Source organism: Pseudophryne corroboree, chromosome 2 (genome assembly GCF_028390025.1).
Source record: "Pseudophryne corroboree isolate aPseCor3 chromosome 2, aPseCor3.hap2, whole genome shotgun sequence".
NCBI lineage: Eukaryota > Metazoa > Chordata > Amphibia > Anura > Myobatrachidae > Pseudophryne > Pseudophryne corroboree.
Genome location: NC_086445.1, coordinates 520522039 through 520542583, shown reverse-complemented (window position 1 = coordinate 520542583; position 20545 = coordinate 520522039). Strand labels below are relative to the sequence as shown.

The window sequence follows — 20545 nt, the reverse complement described above, 5'->3', positions numbered from 1 at the left end:
AATTGGGTATTACATAAGGAGCCCTTTATATCAATAAAGAAGCCACTATTAAAGGTGTAGGCTAATGAATTTTTCCATATATTTTATTATATGTTTATATGTCAGTAGATATTCTTCCTACTAGTATATGTCCAGCTAATTAGTGTTCTCCATTAAGGTACCATCCAATTATGCATCCAATCTGACAAGTTAGATTGTCCTTAAACAAATTGAAGTCGTTTTAAAGCAACTAAAAAGTACCTATTATAGGTAGGTAATTTATTAAATTTAACTTATTTTATTATTGTATACCAAGTCTATATATATATATATATATATATAGAAAAGTTAGTATTCCCTAACATGATGTTCAATAGATCTAATCTTCCACTTTTTTGTGTTTGTCTCACCCACCTTTAAGAAGTTTTTAACCCCTGAAGAAGTCGATTGACGAAACGCGTAGGGTAATCTAATACGGGGCCCTCACATAGTGGAATTGACTTAATCCCCTTTAAGGTGAGGGAGGGTATTGTTTACCATCTGGACCACTTGTGTAGGGACCGTAGATGTTTCTTTGTTCCTGCCAATTGTAATTGAATACTGTGAATTATTTTTATGTATTTTTAATAAATGTACAATCAATGTAAAATTCTAATTTAGCCTTTGGGCTTTTATTTGTTGGGTGATCTTTTGGTGTGAGGGTGATTCTGTATAGGTACCCCGAAATCACATCTTAGAGACAATGGGCTAGATGCATCATCGCTTGGAAAGTGATAAAAAGGAGAGTGAAAAAGTACCAGCCAATCAGGTCCTAACTACCATGTCACAGGCTGTGTTTGAAAAATGGCAGTTAGGAGCTGATTGGCTGGTACTTTTTCACTCTCCATTTTATCACTTTCCTAGCGGTGATGCATCTGGCCCAAAGTCTTTTAAACTGGCTCTGTACAATCTGGGACTGGTTATAGCGCACTAAGGAAAAACAGTACATATCGTCATCATCATCTCATCAGTTCCTGCTAACAGAGGTTCCTCCTGTGGTGCTGCAGAAAGAAGAGTGCAGATTAAGAACATTTTGTGTTTGTGTGTGTATGTATATGTGTGTATATAAATATATACAGGTTGAGTATCCCTTAGCCAAAATGCTTGGGACCAGAGGTATTTTGGATATCGGATTTTTCCGCATTTTGGAATAATTGCATACCATAATGAGATATAATTTTGATGGGACCTAAATCTAAGCACAGAATGCATTTATGTTTCATATACACCTTATACACACAGCCTGAAGTTAATTTTATCCAATATTTTTAATAACTTTGTGCATTAAACAATGTGTGTGTACATTCACACAATTCATTTATGTTTCATATACACCTTATACACACAGCCTGAAGGTCATTTAATATAATAGTTTTTATAACTTTGTGTATTAAACAAAGTTTGTGTACATTGAGCATCAGAAAACAAAGGTTTCACTATCTCAGTCTCACTCAAAAAAGTCCGTATTTCGGAATATTCCGTATTTCGGAATATTTGGATATGGGATACTCAACCTGTATATATGTGTGTGTGTGTGTGTGTGTGTGTGTGTATACTGTATATGTCATGCAATAAAACAACCTATGTCTAACCATCAGTAACTAATGAAAGAGCAGCACAAAATGAGGGCAACACTATGACAGGGTGATAGATTGCTTTCTTTATTCAGTGTGACAAGAGCTTCATACATAAACCAGGTTGTTATCAAACAATGTGGAGAAGCTGCAGTGCAGCTGTAAGAGACAAAAGGAGAACACCAAACAGTCCGATGTAGCCATAGCCTCCTCTCATTCTCTTCTGTGGGTCTGTAAATTAGGGGGAAAAAACATGTGATATTAAATAATGTAACACACAGCACGTTTGTTTCTGCCCATCTAATAAGCAGGTAATAGTTTTACATTTCACACATTTATGTTAGTCTCTTGCACTTGACTAAACCCCAGCTTCTATAGACTGCATTGGCTGCAGCCCATAGAAGCCGGCTAGGGCTGCCCAAAAGGCAGAGAGTGGCTTCCTACAGGATCTGGATCACTGACATGAGCTGAGGTGGCAGATTTTACTGGGGAGCTGCAGTCAGTCCTGCAGCCCATAGGTAACGTCTGCCACTGCTGTGGAACAATTTGTTTGCCACTGCACAATTGTATAAATCCCACTGTGTGTGCATGTGCTGCGCTGGCATTGTGGCGACAGTCGCAGTGAGATTTCTTTGCTAACTGAAGGGGAGATGTATGAAGCAGTGAAAAGAGTGGAGAAGTAAGCCAGTGGAGAGTTGCCCATGGCAACCAATCAGCTGCTAACTATACATTTATCAAATGCACTTGATAAATGTTACTTGCTGATTGGTTGCCATGGGCAACTTCTCCACTCTTTTCACTGCTTCATACATCTGCCCCTGAGTGACAAGCAGGGATCACTTGAGGGAGGTAACGGGAAAGTATGGACTCAAGTGCAGGCATGTCCTGACTGTTTTAGGGGTGAGTCTGAGCCTGTGACCTCATACTCAGTTACAATGTCTCCAGCGACTTACTTCTCATGGCAAAGCTGCATGACCACAGGGTTACACAGGTCAGTTATCGACCAACGCATGCATCTTCATATACAACCAAAAGACCTTAGACTCTTCCAGTGGGCGTCTTAATACATATCCCGGTGGCTGCGATATATCTGCATATTATCACACAGCCGCTGCATTCTAAATCTCAGCTGTGATGGCATTTGAGTACATATCTGAGTCAAGCCCAAAATCCTTTTTTTAAATTTGGATGTGATAAATATTTTACGCTTAAATTCACGACATGAACATTTACATTGCTACGTGAATTCAGTAAGAAGCTCTTGCTGGGAGACGGGCTCCTATAAGAGCCGTCTTGGCAAAGAGCTGCGACATCAGTTCCTGCATGGGAACTGTGCATACTGCACATGCCTGGCTGTTGACTGGCACATGGTGCTTGGTAAATTCGGCAGTACAGCAGCCCCCATAGGAACATATGGTCAAAAATGGAGGGATCTCCGATATCTGCCACTGTCCTCCATGTTACATCTTAGGGATCCTTAATGTTTGCAGGTACCCCCGACAACAGCCACAAATACGAATTGATAAATAGACCCCATAATCTCTAGACAACCAGAGTGCAAAGGGATTCCTGGCACTTCCGCCGAGGAAGCCAGGGAAGAGGAGTGAGACCACAGAAAGGAGCAGTTGAGATCACCAGATATCTGGGACCAGAGATCTGGGACTATTGTCACCAGAGATCTAGGATCAGTATATCATTGCCACAGTTTATTACCACCAGAAATTTGGGGTCTGCATTATACAAGGATTTTTGTAATGCATACCCAATTAAATCCTTTGCTTTAAGTCCATTTTGGTGTCACTGGATAAACATTGAGGTACAATAGGTGCAGAAAGACTACGATCATAAATGTATGAACAGATGACAATTGATGACCATGCTAATCCACCCAGGAAATGGCCACTGCTCTGGTAGATAGTGCACTGAGATTTTGAGGAACATGTTGCCCAACCCCGCTGTACGTATGACTAATGGTGGACATAGTCCACTTAGCAAATGACTTTGAAGCTGAGCAGAACCCCAACCACATCCAAATTAGGAAGATGGTCCTCTTCTTCTGCAAAACTACAACAGTGCAAAGCTGAATGAAAAATAGGACATCGAAAGTGAACATCGATGTTACCAGGGGCGCAACTAGAACACACATAGCAAAATCTTGAAAGCCCCCTCCGGTCTGGACCAATCAGATGACAGAAACACCTTCTCTTTTTACTTTCTTCAGCACGCTTGGGAACATTGGCACTGGAGTAAACAAGCAAATGAGATCAAGGTCCCACAGCACTGACATGGCATCTTCCAGATACACTTTAAGATCCCTAGTATTTCTGCAGAACTTGTGCACCTTCTAATTCAAGCATGTCGAACTACCCTCACTTTCCACAAGCTGAAGAAAGACTTTTGAGATGAAGGTATGATTCCCTGAAATTAACATCCTGCATTCTGAAGAACTCTTACAAGATCTCATGGCAAAGGACTCCAGGTGCCCTTTTGATGATTGAGATATACCAGCACTACTATGGAGTTTTCAGACTGGATTTTTACTGCAAGACATGATGTTCACCTACTAATGTGTAGAACATAGCCCTCCTGGATCCTCTCTAACCCCCAAAACTGCCATCCATTATCAGTAGAATTTAATCTCAAATATTGAAGGGCTATCCTTGACTGAGGTTCTGTGCCCTCACCCACTAAGCAATACTTGTAGGAACAGATTGATGACCTAACTCAGAGGTTCTCAAACTCGGTCCTCGGAGGCCCACACAGTGCATGTTTTGCAGGTCTCCTCACAGAATCGCAAGTGAAATAATTAGCTCCACCTGTGGACCTTTTAAAATGTGTCAGTGAGTAATTAATACACCTGTGCACCTGCTGGGCTACCTGCAAAACATGCACTGTGTGGGCTCCCGAGGACCGAGTTTGAGAACCTCTGACCTAACTGGAAAGATAATGGGGATAATATTTTCACTTTGAAATACGTTCAAGTTGGAACTCTCTTTGTGAAACTACACATACTGTACTGTACTGCCTCAAAAGGTATAGACCATCTTCTATAAAAACCCCATGTAAAAATGCTAACTTCACAAACCCTGCAGTGAAAGCATCTTGATCTATGTCAAAAATAAAAATATGCTATAGCTGGGTGTCAGATCATTGATAGGAATATTACAATGTAACTGTGTTTTGAACAATTTGTTTCTCATTTGATTGTTGTTGCTATAATAATAAAAATACATGATTATTTACTATTATGCTAGATATTATTCAAGTGATAGCTTTACAGAGAACACCCATATATTAGGTAATCTGCAAACAAATACGTACCTCCTGTGTAGTATCCATGGGCATAAGAAAAACGACTGGTCACCCAGATTGCTCCAAGAACAGAGGCAGAAATCTAAATAAAGAATAATTATTATTAAAGCTTGTATAATTGATGTCCAAGGCCGGGAGGTAAAGAATTCCGAGTTCGGCTGCCGTGCGGGATGGCGGCCGAACTCGGACGTTTTTTTAAAGGGGCAATCATGTACAAATGTAAACCATGCCTTGTACATGATTGCTCCTTTAAAAAAATGTAGAAAGGATGGCGGACATCCTGCATGGCCTCCGAACTCGGACTTCATTACGTCCCGCCCAAGTTTCTGTTATTGGGCTATTGTACATTGTCATACAGCCTTATACTGTATATTCTGTTCTAGCACACTCAATACATATTGCATATGGAGCTAAAACTGAATGCAGCAGACACCCATACATTAGCTCATACCCATATTACAACACATAATACACTCACATGCTTAACCCTCTCATAACTACAGAGTTTTCACTCCGTCCTAACATGACTGTTGAAAAAAATATGTATTCCTTACATAAGTAAATTTGAAGTAGTCGTTTTCAGGTCATATAAAGAGCACTTTTGGTAGCATATTAGAATATAGATTATTTTATTATATGATTTAATTAAAAAAAAAAGATTCAATTTTTCCCCATACGTACGTTTACGCAATTAGTGATCTATAATTATTTATAACAAAATGTGATTGCCTAGTTCACCACAGTGTAGTAAAACAAATTATGATATTTTTTTATGCCCGACATAGACGTGTTCAATAAACTTGGCTAGACTAAAAAGTAAATATACTGCTGATGATATGCATAAAACAAATTACAGTCCTATATAATAAAAGGCTAATGCTGTTCCTCACCTCTGTTCAAGTGTTTTGGATACCGGCGACCACTAGATGGCATCTGACGGAGCAAATCAATTGTTGCTCCGTTTCGGTGTGCATAGCCGCTGACATTACTGTTATATTGTTCCGTCTTTTTGACGGGCTGGTAACTAGTACTGTATAAAATGCTTCAAATAGACGTGTTCAGTTAGCATGGTAGACTAAAAAGCAAAATATTTTGCTAATGATATGCTGAGTTTGAATGTGGATACAATGTAAATATTAGAATCATTCTTATGCTGGGTACACACTGGCTAATATATCGGCTGTTCTACTGAACGGTCGATATATTGCTTGGCCATCAGCCAGTGTGTACGAGTGATATGTCTGTGAATGCCGTCGTTCACAGAAATATCGCGTCGGCCCTGCAGCACAGATGGCGGTCAATATAGCAAACGATATAGTGTACACTTGCTGCAGATGCCAATGCTGATTGACAGCACAACTGGGCGGGCGCATGTAAATGCCCGCCCAGTTTGTGACGTCAGTCCCGACGGATCGGGCAGTGTGTATGCACAACACACTGCCCGGTCCGTCTATAGATATATCTGCAGATCAACTAATCTACAGATACATTTATAAGGGTGTACCCAACATGAGCAGGCCATACAGTATACTTATATACAGTATATACTGTAGTATACTTTAAGATTATCTGTTCAACCAACCAATTGACTGGTTGGAACAAAACTCTGGTAATGAATGGCAGTAAATGACAATCCACCATTTACTCCCAAACACTGAAAAACTGACAAAAACGGTTGTTCAAACAATTTGGCTAAATCTGCTTGAAAGACCATTTTTGTCCATTTTTTACATTTGGGGGCAAATGGCTGACTTTCATTCGCTCCAATACATTACCAGATTTTAATTTCAATCAGGTTGTTATACAGATGATTTTAGGGTGTATGACCAGTATTTGCTTGCATGAAGTTGGGATTGGGCCCACAGTGGTTTCCAAACTTTTTTGAATCACGGCACCCTAGAATATCAGAATTTTTTTCACGGCACCCCATGGCCAAAAATTTCTTATTGAGAAATTTAGAAAGAAATATTACATTAAGTAGATCGCGTTTATGTCATCCTTAGGTTCAGTTGTGTGGTGAGGGACAAGATTTGCTTCTGTTTGGCCACATATTTTATGACTGGCAGCCACCAGCACTGGTTTTGCCTATTATATTGACCATGAATAATTTGAATTGGTCCTGGACCACCAACCCAGGGCACCCCTGCAAGTGTCCCGAGGCACCCCAGTGAGTCACGGCACACAATTTGGGAACCTCTGGATTGGGGGATTGGGGTGGAGATGGGGGCAGGACTAATGTCAACTATGGAGACCCAAATTTTTTTTTGAGTCAATTTCAGGTGACTATAATATGTGGATTCTTGTGTAGGTGTATTACATTCACTCTGGACGTGTGAGAGACAATGACACAGTCTCACCAGTCTCATCATGCAGGGGAGAGGGTTATAATGGTAGAGGTCATTTTTTGGTGTCACAAGTAAAAGTTTGCAATGATCTACGATAAGGTCCATGACATGTGGAGAGATTCAAGTGGCATGTGTGAGAGTTTTGGAGTAAATTGGAGGTCTCAATGGCATGTGGGTGAAATCTTGAGTGGAGTGAAGTGACAGCATTTTGGTATGCAGGATGTGCAGGTGCTGCGTTATTTTGGGGCTCTTTTTATTCATGTCAGGTTGCCCTTTACTGCCATACAGTTAGCTGGGAGTCTAGCGCCCCTTGATGGGATAAGATTTATGAAAGGGATAGTGCACGGGGTGTGGTCTCACAAGGAAGGGCTGTGGCCACATAATAGTACCCCCAAGGTATAAGGAGATAGTGGCCCTCATTCCGAGTTGTTCGCTCGTTAATTTTCTTCGCATCGCAGCGATTTTCCGCAAACTGCGCATGCGCAATGTTCGCACTGCGGCTGCGCCAAGTAAATTTGCTAAGAAGTTTGGTATTTTACTCACGGCATTACAAGGTTTTTTCTTCGTTCTGGTAATCGTAATGTGATTGACAGGAAGTGGGTGTTTCTGGGCGGAAACTGGCCGTTTTATGGGAGTGTGTGAAAAAACGCTGCTGTTTCTGGGAAAAACGCGGGAGTGGCTGGAGAAACGGGGGAGTGTCTGGGCGAACGCTGGGTGTGTTTGCGACGTCAAACCAGGAACGAAACTGACTGAACTGATCGCAGTGGCAGAGTAAGTCTCGAGCTACTCAGAAACTGCACAGAAAAATCTTTTCGCAACGTTGCGATTCTTTCGTTCGCAATTCTGCTAAGCTAAGATTCACTCCCAGTAGGCGGCGGCTTAGCGTGTGCAATGCTGCTAAAAGCAGCTTGCGAGCGAACAACTCGGAATGAGGGCCAGTAAGTGACTGGGGAGGCAGGGGTGACAGGGAGAAAGTGGGTGACTGGGGAGGCAGGGGTAACAGGGAGATAGTAAGTGACTGGGGAGGCAGAGTGTCAGGGAGATAGTGGGTGACTGGGGAGGCAGAAGTAACAGGGAGATAGTGAGTGACTGGGGAGGCAGAGGTGACAGGGAGATAGTAAGTGACTGGGGAGGCAGAGGTGACAGGGAGATAGCGGGTGACTAGGGAGGCAGAGGTGTCAGGGAGATAGTAAGTGACTGGTGAGGTAGGGGTGACAGGGCGATAGTAAGTGACTGGGGAGGCAGAGGTGACAGGGAGATAGTAAGTGACTGGGGAGGCAGAGGTGACATGGAGATAGTAAGTGACTGGGGAGGCAGAGGTGACATGGAGATAGTAAGTGACTGGGGAGGCAGGGGTGACAGGGAGATAGTAAGTGACTGTGGAGACAGGGGTGACAGGGAGATAGTGGGTGACTGGTAGATATGATAATACAAGTGATAGAGATGTTAAAGAGACATATATATATATATATATATATACATACACACACACACACACACACACACACATATTATATATATATATATATATATATATATATATATATATATATAAAATAACAGTGTAGCCGGCACACCCCTTGCTATCCATAGCATCTGCTCCGGTGCCCTCCTTAGGATAAAGAATCTAATAATAACCAGAAGAACAGGCGACTAGGCGAAAAGATTGATAAGGTCATTGGATTACATGAAAAAGTTACACACCACAAAAGATCAACACACTAAATGAGTTGACATAGGAATGGGCGTCACAAGTTTTTAGGTTTGTTTTTTGTGTCATTTTGTAAATTTAACAACGTGTAAGACAAATTAGTGCACAATGTCCACTTGCGAGGTTCACTTTGCTCGTCATGCTTTTGGCAAGGTGCCCTGCTCTGCTAATGCGGAGCTCGGCACAGGTTACTATTCCCAGTGATAGTCCACGTGGATGGTAAATGATGAAAAAGTAGAAAAAAAGAACAAACTTGTTGATAATGCGTGTCAACTATTGTCATGCCAACCACCTGAACCTGTTAACCTTTTAAATGTCAACCTTTTCACCATGTTGACCTTTTGTACCAGTCGACCTAATGTATGTTGACCATTTGGGGTCGAACTATTGACTGTCGTCCTAATTACTGTCGACCTATTATCTGGAACCCCACCCCAGTATGCAGGCAATGAAGTGGAGAGCTGGGAGGCCATCTTCTGGTCATCTATATCTATGATGCCAATAAAAGAGAAACTTCCAGCTGTGTAACCATACGTAAGATCCCTGACATGCCATGGGCACTCACTGCCTACAGCAAACATATTTCGGAATGAAGAAGGGAAAAAAAACTAATATTAGTGGATTCCTACTCAGATTTGTTTGAAATTGATTAGTTAATATCAGTTATCAAACCTCAGGAGAAAGTTTGAAGTTTTTGGCAATCCAGAACAGCTTATGAATGACAACGCCATGCTGTCTGTCATGGCGCAACAGGAGACTGATCCCTATTATCAAATATCAACTTCAGCCAAGAGTAGAAACCCAGGTACATGCTGCACTAACAAAGAAAGTAAATACCTGGAATGACGAGTCTAAACAAAGACAGACGCCTAGTACACTGTGCTGATGCAGACGCCCTTCAGATACGACAAGCTTGGCACTCTGCAAACGCAGGTTTCACAACTTAACAGCAACTGTATGTGATCCAAGCTAACCATAACACATATGTGCAGAATACTGTACATCTATTACAAGGAACTGAGAAATCTATTACAGTCCACCAGTGCTGACTGTTCCACTAGACAGACAGAAAGGTGCCCTTGTCCATGAGGACTCACATGTGGATCTGTGGCTCATGACCCATCACAACCAGTTAATGTCATCACCAGATTGGGAGAGTGTCTATACCCAATTTTGACTTTCTAGACTTTCCAGTTTAGCACTGTCCTTGTTATTTCGTATGTCCGTCCTTGTCCCATTCACCCTTTGCTGCCCATTGTTGTTTGTTATACAGTACCGTCGCATGTTGTGCTAAAGAGAAGGCGATGTAGAGTTCTGCACCTAATGATGCATTGTAGGTGTTTGCAAGGATCCCTTGGGTCTGTGACATACTGTACACAAGAAATTGCCTGTAGCTGTTATAGTTTACATTAATCAGCAATAACAGCCTAATGACTAGAGTTTTTGTGTAACTCACTTCAAGTCTAAAGCAAAACCATTTAGCATCAATATTAAATATAGGTGGTCTGTGTCATGTGGATTTACTTACTGGAAATGCAAGTCCTGCAATGAGCTGCATGATCAGCCATCCGGGATACACTTCCAATGTATTTTGATGTGCTCTCTGAATACAATTAAAAACATTTTCTTTGTCTGAATACATCTGTGGATACTGTAATGAGAGAAGTTATCAGGTTGAAATCCCCAGACTGAAAAGAGAAACTTGAGCAAGCAAAATGGTAAATTTACACGTAAACATTAGGTGCTAGCAAGTTACATTATAATTCACATGGAAAATAAAATAAAAATCAAGTCTTGACCTTACCTCCAAGCGGTTAATAACAAGATTTGGTTTATAGCCACTATGGAAAAATAAGATTTTAAACCTACCGGTAAATCTTTTTCTCGTAGTCCGTAGAGGATGCTGGGGACTCCGTAAGGACCATGGGGATAGACGGGCTCCGCAGGAGACAGGGGCACTATAAGAAAGACTTTAGGTCTGGGTGTGCACTGGCTCCTCCCTCTATGCCCCTCCTCTAGACCTCAGTTAGAGAAACTGTGCTCAGAGGAGATGGACAGTACGAGGAAAGGATTTTTGTTAATCCAAGGGCAAGATTCATACCAGCCACACCAATCACACCGTATAACTTGTGTATTAAGTAAACAGTTAACAGTATGAAAAAATAACGTAGCATCAGTCCAACCTGATGGAACTATAACATAACCCTTATGTAAGCAAAACTATATACAAGTCTCGCAGAAGTAGTCCGCACTTGGGACGGGCGCCCAGCATCCTCTACGGACTACGAGAAAAAGATTTACCGGTAGGTTTAAAATCTTATTTTCTCTAATGTCCTAGAGGACGCTGGGGACTCCGTAAGGACCATGGGGATTATACCAAAGCTCCCAAACGGGCGGGAGAGTGCGGATGACTCTGCAGCACCGATTGAGCAAACAGGAGGTCCTCCTCAGCCAGGGTATCAAACTTTATAGAACTTTGCAAAGGTGTTTGACCCCGACCAAGTAGCAGCTCGGCACAGCTGTAGTGTCGAGACCCCTCGGGCAGCCGCCCAAGACGAGCCCACCTTCCTAGTGGAATGGGCCTTAACCGATTTCGGTAACGGCAAACCTGCCGTAGAATGCGCCTGCTGAATCGTGTTACAGATCCAGCGAGCAATAGTCTGCTTTGAAGCAGGGCCGCCAAACTTGTTGGCTGCATACAGGACAAACAGTGCTTCTGTTTTTCTGATCCTAGCCGTTCTGGCCACGTAAATTTTCAAAGCCCTGACCACATCCAGGGACTCGGAATCCTCCAAGTCACGTGTAGCCACAGGCACGACAATAGGTTGGTTCATATGAAAGGATGAGACCACCTTAGGTAGGAATTGAGGACGGGTCCGCAATTCCGCTCTATCCATATGGAAAACCAGATAGGGGCTTTTATGTGATAAAGCCGCCAATTCGAAACTCGCCTAGCCGAAGCCAAGGCTAACAACATGACCACCTTCCAAGTGAGATATTTCAACTCCACTGATTTAAGTGGTTCAAACCAATGTGACTTAAGGAAACTTAACACCACGTTAAGGTCCCAAGGCGCCACCGGAGGTACAAAAGGAGGCTGAATATGCAGTACTCCCTTCACAAAAGTCTGTACTTCAGGTAAAGAGGCCATTCCTTTTGAAAGAAAATGGATAAGGCCGAAATCTGAACTTTAATGGAGCCTAATTTTAGGCCCAAATTCACTCCAGATTGTAGGAAGTGAAGAAAACGGCCTAGATGGAATTCTTCCGTAGAAGCATTCCTGGCCTCACACCAAGAAACATATTTACGCCATATTCGGTGATAATGTTTAGATGTCACGTCCTTCCTAGCCTTTATCAGCGTAGGAATGACCTCATCCGGTATTCCTTTTTCCGCTAGGATCCGGCGTTCAACCGCCATGCCGTCAAACGCAGCCGCGGTAAGTCTTGGAACAGACATGGCCCCTGTTGTAACAGGTCCTGTCGTAGAGGAAGAGGCCACGGATCTTCTGTGAGCATTTCCAGCAGATCCGGATACCAGGTCCTTCTTGGCCAATCTGGAACAATGAGAATTGTTCTCACTCCTCTTTTTCTTATTATTCTCAATACCTTGGGTATGAGAGGAAGAGGAGGAAACACATAAACCGACTGGAACACCCACGGTGTCACCAGGGCGTCTACTGCTACCGCCTGAGGATCTTTTGATCTGGCGCAATACCTCTGTAGCTTTTTGTTGAGACGGGATGCCATAATGTCTATCTGGGGCAGTCCCCACTGACTTGCAATCTGTGCGAAGACTTCCCGATGAAGTCCCCACTCCCCTGGATGCAGGTCATGTCTGCTGAGGAAGTCTGCTTCCCAGTTGTCCACTCCCGGAATGAACACAGCTGACAGCGCGCTTACATGATTTTCCGCCCAGCGAAGAATCTTGGTGGCTTCCGCCATTGCCACCCTGCTCCTTGTGCCGCCTTGGCGGTTTACATGAGCTACTGCGGTGATGTTGTCTGACTGGATCAGAACTGGTTGGTCGCGACGTAAGTTCTCCGCCTGCCGTAGGGCGTTGTATATGGCCCTCAGTTCCAGGATGTTGATGTGAAGACAAGTCTCTTGACTTGCCCAGAGTCCTTGGAAGGTTCTTCCCCTTGCGACTGCTCACCACCCTCTGAGGCTCGCGTCCGTGGTCACCAGGATCCAATCCTGAATGCCGAACCTGCGTCCTTCCAAAAGGTGAGCACTCTGCAGCCACCACAGGAGAGATACCCTGGCCCTGGGGGACAGGGTGATCCGCTGATGAATTTGTAGATGTGATCCGGACCACTTGTCCAATAGGTCCCATTGGAAGGTCCTTGCATGGAACCTGCCGAAGGGAATGGCCTCGTATGTTGCCACCATTTTTCCCAGGACTTGAGTGCAATAATGCACCGACACTTGTTTTGGCTTCAATAGGTTCTTGAATAGAATCATGAGTTCCTGAGCCTTTTCTATCGGGAGAAAAACCTTTTTCTGGTCTGTGTCCAGAACCATGCCCAAGAAGCTCAGACGAGTCGTAGGAACCAGCTGCGACTTCGGGATATTGAGAATCCAGCTGTGTTGCTGTAACACCTTCACTGAAAGTGACACACTGTTCAGTAACTTCTCTCGTGATCTCGCTTTTATGAGGAGATCGTCCAAGTACGGGATAATTGTGACACCCTGCTTGCGCAGGAGCACCATCATTTCCACCATTACCTTTGTGAAAATCCTCGGGGCCGTGGAAAGCCCAAACGGCAACGTCTGAAATTGGTAATGACAATCCTGTACCGCAAATCTCAGTAAAGCCTGATGAGGTGGATATATGGGAACATGAAGGTATGCATCCTTTATGTCCAGGGATACCATAAAATCCCCCCCTTCCAGGCTGGCGATGACCGCTCTGAGCGATTCCATTTTGAACTTGAACCGTTTTAAGTATAGGTTCAGGGATTTTAAATTCAATATGGGTCTGACCGAACCATCCGGTTTCGGAACTACAAACAGGGTGGAGTAGTATCCCTTCCCTCTCTGAAGTAGGGGAACTTCGACCACCACTTGTTGAAGACACAATTTGTGAATAGCATTTAACACTATCTCCCTTTCCAGTGGAGAAGTCGGTAGAGCCGATTTGAAAAATCGGCGAGGAGGCACCTTTTCGAATTCCAGCTTGTATCCCTGAGAAACAATTTCTATTGCCCAGGGATCCACCTGTGAGTGAACCCAGATGTGGCTGAAAAGTCAAAGACGTGCCCCCACTGGGGCGGACTCCCCCAGCGGAGCCCCAGCGTCATGCGTTGGATTTTGCAGAGGCCGGGGAGGATTTCTGTTCCTGGGAACTAGCTGTGCAGCTTTTTACCTCTGCTCTTACCTCTGGCAAGAAAGGACGATCCACGCACTCTTTTGCTTTTATTTGAACGAAAGGACTGCATTTGATAATGTGGCGCTTTCTTAGGTTGTGAGGGAACATAAGGCAAAAATTCGATTTACCTGCCGTAGCTGTGGAGACCAGGTCCGAGAGACTTTCCCCAAACAATTCCTCCCCCTTGTAAGGTAAAACCTCCTTTATATGGCCTCGGGTCAATAAAATGGTATCCTTATCTAGGGTTTCAATCTCCGCCGATAAGGAATCTGTCCATGCTGCAACCGCGCTACAAACCCAGGCCGACGCAATTGCCGGTCTGAGTAAAGTACCAGAATGTGTGTAAATGGATTTCAAGGTAATCTCCTGCTTGCGGTCTGCAGGATCCTTGAGGGTAGCCGTATCTTGTGATGGCAGCGCTATCTTTTTTGACAAGCGTGTCAACGCTTTGTCCACCTTAGGGGATGATTCCCCTCTTTCTGTCAGGAAGCTCAGGAGAGCTCCCTGAAGTGCACCCATCTCCTCTGGGTACAGTATCAAACTGAGGTCTAGAGGAGGGGCATAGAGGGAGGAGCCAGTGCACACCCAGACCTAAAGTCTTTCTTAAAGTGCCCATGTCTCCTGCGGAGCAAGTCTATCCCCATGGTCCTTACGGAGTCCCCAGCATCCTCTAGGACGTTAGAGAAAGATAAAGGCTTATCTTTATAGTGGGGGTAATACAGAGTTGATCGCAGCAGCAAATTTGTCAGCAGTTGAGCAAAACCCTGTACACTGCAGGTGGGGCAGATATAACATTTGCAGAGAGAGTTAGATATGGGTGGGATATATTGCTTTTGTGCAGGGTAAATACTGGCTGCTTTAGTTTTACACCGCAATTTAGATTTCAGTTTGAACACTCCAAATCTAACTGTCTCTGCACATGTTATATCTGCCCCTCTGCAGCCGTGCAAACGCATATTCGCCGCCCACGGGGGAGTGTATTTTCGCTTTGCAAGTGTGCGAACGCGTGTGCAGCCGAGCGGGACGAAAACGTTTTTTTGCCGTTTCTGAGTAGCTCTGGACTTACTCAGCCCTTGTGATGACTTCATTCTTTTGGGTCCCGGAATTGACATCAGACACCCGCCCTGCAAACAAGCCTGCATTTTTCCAAACACTCCCAGAAAACGGTCAGTTGACACCCACAAACGCCCTCTTCCTGTCAATCTTCTTGCGATCGGCTGTGCGAATGGATTCTTCGTTAAATCCGTCGCCCAGCAACAATCCGCTTTGTACCCGTATGACGCGCGTGCGCATTGCGGTGCATATGCATGCGCAGTAGTAACCTGTTTGCTGTGCTGCGAAAAACGGCAGCGAGCGAACAACTCGGAATGACCCCCATGGTTTTGCCCATCTGCTAACAAATTTGTTGCTACAATCAGGTCTGACTTAGGCCCAATATGTCACGCAGATTTATTCAACAATGGATTCATTGGTTTGTCCTTAGTCAGCCCCACTCCACTGGTACTGCTCCTAGAATTATTACGGATATTTTGTTCTAGTTACATTCTTCCTTTATAGACCTTACTTGCTGTACACCTATGCGAATGGTTAGAGCTCTGTCAATTTTTTATCCTCCTATCCTATGTTTTTTTTGTTTTTTTTCCTCGGTCAAGTTTCCCTTTTCTTCTCCAACCCTTCTGCTCCTTTTATTTATTCTAGTATTCTTTTTTACATGAACAAGCTATACTTGTGTTATTTTTAGTCTTTTACATGTTTGCTATTGGCCTCGCCATCAGACTGATAATTATTTTGCATTTTCATCCGTTTTTGCATTTATTTCTTATTGTCTCTGTTCCTCTGTATTGTTTAATTGAAAAATGAATAATAGAAATATATGTTAAATGCCAAGTTGTTCAACTTGATCAACTATTATAGATACTATTTCTCATATTCTTGTGTTTACAACATATTTTCTAGACAAACTGGTATTGCCACATCTATCTGGTCAAATTGACTGCACTGTCACACGTGACTTGCACTTTTGAAAACTTACTCTATAGTACATCATTAAATGTTTCACAAGCAGGGTAGGGCAATGACTTTGCATTTTTTGGCCCTTCTTATCTGGACCTAATAGAAGCTGTTTATGCATGTGTATGGTGATTGCAAGTACTAAAGGTGAGATAAGTGTATAGTTATTAGATAAATGCAGTGGAAGTACATTTTCAGTGTTTGTGCTAGGTGCATAAGGAACTGACCCGTAAGTATATTTGAGATTAGGAAACTAAAATAAAACATCCATAAAATGTGGAGAGAGAAAGCAAAAGCTGCCACTTCTCAGTGTGTTTAAACAGGAAATCTTAAATCAATAGAATTCAAAGCAAAACACAAGGTGTGTTGGTGCATTGCTATACCCCGTTGTGCTTCATACTGAAAATGTATGTGCGGCGTGCTGAGGGGGCATTTTCATGCCATCTTAGGGGGTGTGGTTATGCCTACTCAGCAATTACAGGCCATCACTAATGCTCAGGCCTAAGTGCATGGAAATGAATGCAAATATTCACTTGTATTCAGATTTGGTTGCATTTATGTGGCCGCACCATCCCATCCAACCAGGGGTGTTTTAAGAGAGGAGAGGGCCTACGTGCAGCCCCCGTTATGGGCCCCCCTACTCTCCAGCAGCAAGTAGACTCTGGCATTACTGTACATGCACAGGTCTCCTAGAACATTGAGCCCGCACCTTGTTCCTAGGGACATCTCCAGTGCACATGTGCAAATCACTTGGAAATGGTCACGACGGACATTTTCTAAGTGATTTGTGTTCACAGTGCAAGGACACAAGCAAAGGTTGGTCTAGGTAACAGTTAAGACAGATAAATGATCACAAAATAGGTATGCGCCATTTTTCCTGTTATTTCTGTCTGTAGCACCGGCTGTCGTGGACTCTGGAGGGGTAAGTATAATATATGGGTGCAGGGTGTGCAGGGGCCTATGTGCACCGTACACACTGCACCCATTATAGAAATACCTTTGCATCCGTCTACTTGTGAAAGTAAAGTAGACGTCATGACATGAATTTGCACCTGCCCAATCCTTGGTTGAACAGATCTCTGCATACGCAGAACTCTGAGATTTAAATGGATCCTTCTTCACACTCCTGATCCCATCCCTATAGCAAGGAGTAAGGCTCTGCAGTCAAGTTTTGAGAACTTTCAGTTTTTCAGAACTTGAAGAATGGACAGCATGCCATATCAGTTTAGCAATGTGAATGTGCATAATCGAAGGTCTGTATAATAGACCTTGATAAATAGGCCACTACGTATATTGATAAATTGGGCATTCTGTTTCTCAGAACTCCTACCTGACATTGAATACACTGTCCCAGAATGGACACCAACATGTTCATACTTGCCAACAATTAGGTCTAAAATGTTCCCTGTGGCAAATTCTAGAATTAAAACTCAATGAACCCCTTCAATGTCAGGAGTCATTTATAATATAGTTATAGCCACAATCTCAGATTTTGCCTTTTCTGTGACTGCCAAAACAACCAGTGATATAATCTCCATTGATAAATGACTGAAATTAATTGGCCCATGAGCACATATATTAGTAAATGTGCATATAATACCTGTGTGTGGTCATCTTCCAAACAAATAAACTGTAGGGAACCTGTAAGAGTTCAGATGACTCAAACAGCAGTGTCAGCTTGTGTGTCTCTAGCATACATAATGGTTGGCTTCATAGGTCAAGTTTCAAGCAGCCTGTAAGCAAGGCTTCATGTTTCAAGTGTTGCATATAAAATACATGAAATCTGCAAGATTATGGTGTTGGGCGGTATTTATCAAAGCATGGAGAGAGATAAAGTGGAGAGAACTATGGGGGTCATTCCGAGTTGATTGCTAGCTGCCGTTGTTTGCAGCGCAGCGATCAGGCTAAAAATCAGCATTTCTGCGCATGCGTAAGGCCCGCAGTGCGCATGCGCGACGTACTTTCACACAAAACTATGCAGTTTCACACAAGGTCGAGCGACGCTTTTCTGTCGCACTGCTGATCGGTGAGTGATTGACAGGAAGTGGGTGTTTCTGCGTGGTAACTGGCCGTTTTCCGGGAGTGTGCTAAATAACGCAGGCGTGTCAGGCAAAAACGCAGGCGTGCCTGGGGAAACGGGGGAGTGGCTGGCCGGACGCAGGGCGTGTTTGTGATGTCAAAGCAGGAACCAAACAGACTGAAGTGATCGCAAGGTAGGAGTAGATCTGCAGCTACTCTGATACTGCTTGAAAAAAATTCAGCACTGTTCTGCTAACCTTTCGTTCGCACTTCTGCTACGCTAAGATACACTCCCAGAGGGCGGCGGCTTAGCGTGTGCACTGCTGCTAAAAGCAGCTAGCGAGCGATCAACTCGGAATGAGGGCCTATAGTACCAACCAATCAACTCCTAATTGGCATTTTTCAAACACAACCTGTAAAATGAGAGCAGCTGATTGGTTAGTGATTTATCTCTCTCCACTTTATCACTCTACATGCTGTGATAAATACCCCCTCCATGTATCAGTTATTACGGTACACCTGAGATTGTATTCAGTCTGTATTAATGCATTTATCAGCATCTTTCATTGCTGAGATAGCAGCTCCTATAAAGTCTATCCTGGTGAAGAACGTGGCAGTGAAGTGATAGTTATTATCGCTATCACTTCATTGCCTTATATGACACTGCGCATGCGCCGCAGTGACATTTTAGGACAATCTATGACCAAGGTGGAGGCTGTAGGAGAGGGAAAGCATCATCTCTCTGCTAGGAAAATGCCTCTATGGGCACAATTAACATGGGCAAACTCTAAAAAGCTTAGCTTTTCAGAGTTTGGTACATAGGGATGAGATCGTAGTCCCCACAGAAAATAATACGGACAGTGATGTGCAGTGCAAATGAATCTTCTGCAGACGATTTCTGTCTTTTGCATTAGGATATTAGTGCATAGCAGGGATACATAACATTATGCAGAAACTACAGTCTCTATTAAATTGTATCAAAAAAGCCTTGATAAATATGCCCCATAATATCTGTGAAATTTAGGCTGCATTAGGCTATTGTTAACATTTGTATCAGTACGTTACATGTTCTAAGACAAGAGCTGAAGAAACAAACAAATCTATTTTACATTAGGTCTTAATTGTGTAGTTGTTGTGAAGGGATGCAAAAAGACACAAGTACTACAAAGTGCTACATTTATCGTACTCTCTAGAACTTGTAGCATTGTTGGGATGTTCTGTAACACTGAGCTCAGTCACTCCAAATTAGTACATCCTAAACTTGGATTACGCTAAAGCTCTGAGTAATCCAGCAGAACAGATAGTATTATTATGGAAAACACAGAACCAGTGGCTGGAATTAAAATACATTTTAGCTGTGTGAAAACTGGACCACAAACAGATCTCACCTTCCAAGAAGTATAGAACAATTTCAGAAAGAGAACATAGACATAACTGGATATTTCAGGAAAGGACAGAGAAAAATAGATATTACAGTATATACAATAGTTCAATTCTGCATTTAATAGTTGGTATAAAACGTGGACAAGGCAGCATACAAAACAGTATTACATGTGCATGTTTATTGTAGTAATAGATAACCTTCCTGTTCGTACTGCATATCATATTAGCAGATAAAGCTATAATAGCATCAACACACAGGGTGATTACTGTACCTTGACGTTGTACTTCTTCCTTGCTCTTCCTACGTTTATACCGAGGTACATAAGTAAAACATAGCTGTAGATAAAGGTTAGGATCACATATGCGAAATCCTGCGGTAGTATTTTATCTATGCTGCTGGATGTCATCTTTAAATCATAGATGTGTGTCTGACTCCTGGGCTTTCAGTCAGATCATACACAACACGAGCACAAATACTGGTTCTACAACGCCCTTCCTCGTCTGCTGCTGCTGCTGCTGCTGTGCTCTACTCTCTCTAGTAGTAACCTTTGTTCAAACGGCTCCATTCACTGATGTGAGCATGACAGTGGGAGGAGCACTTGCTGGACTCCGGCCAGTTACACAAACCTCTGTAACCAAAGCACAGTGTTATAGACAGCATTAACAAAGCTACAATTTTTTGAATGCTGGACAAATGAATATCTTTTTGCTGCTTTCAAATTTGAATAAATCGCAGAGGTGCACCAAGAAAATGAATCACGTGTAACACTCCTTCTGTATGTTCAGCAGTGCAAAAGGGTCTA

General features: G+C 43.1%; 1 protein-coding gene across 1 annotated transcript; it reads right to left on the bottom strand.

Moving 5' to 3' along the window:
* Positions 1 to 1658: 1658 nt before the first annotated feature.
* Positions 1659 to 20345, bottom strand: LOC135050930 (glutathione S-transferase 3, mitochondrial-like). The gene is made up of 4 exons (XM_063957174.1): positions 20015 to 20345; positions 10489 to 10611; positions 4914 to 4986; positions 1659 to 1823 (listed from the first exon to the last, which is right to left on the bottom strand). Exons 1-4 carry the CDS (start codon positions 20147 to 20149, stop codon positions 1723 to 1725), a joined length of 432 nt encoding a protein of 143 aa, XP_063813244.1. The 5' UTR covers positions 20150 to 20345; the 3' UTR covers positions 1659 to 1722.
* Positions 20346 to 20545: the final 200 nt, after the last annotated feature.

Coding starts and splice junctions, on each gene's coding strand:
- LOC135050930 (XM_063957174.1), bottom strand. CDS start 20,149: ATGACATCCAGCAGCATAGATAAAATACTACCGCAGGATTTCGCATAT. Junction 10,612..20,014: donor GGAAGAAGTACAACGTCAAG/GTACAGTAATCA, acceptor CTCTCATTACAG/TATCCACAGATGTATTCAGA. Junction 1,824..4,913: donor CCATGGATACTACACAGGAG/GTACGTATTTGT, acceptor CCTAATTTACAG/ACCCACAGAAGAGAATGAGA.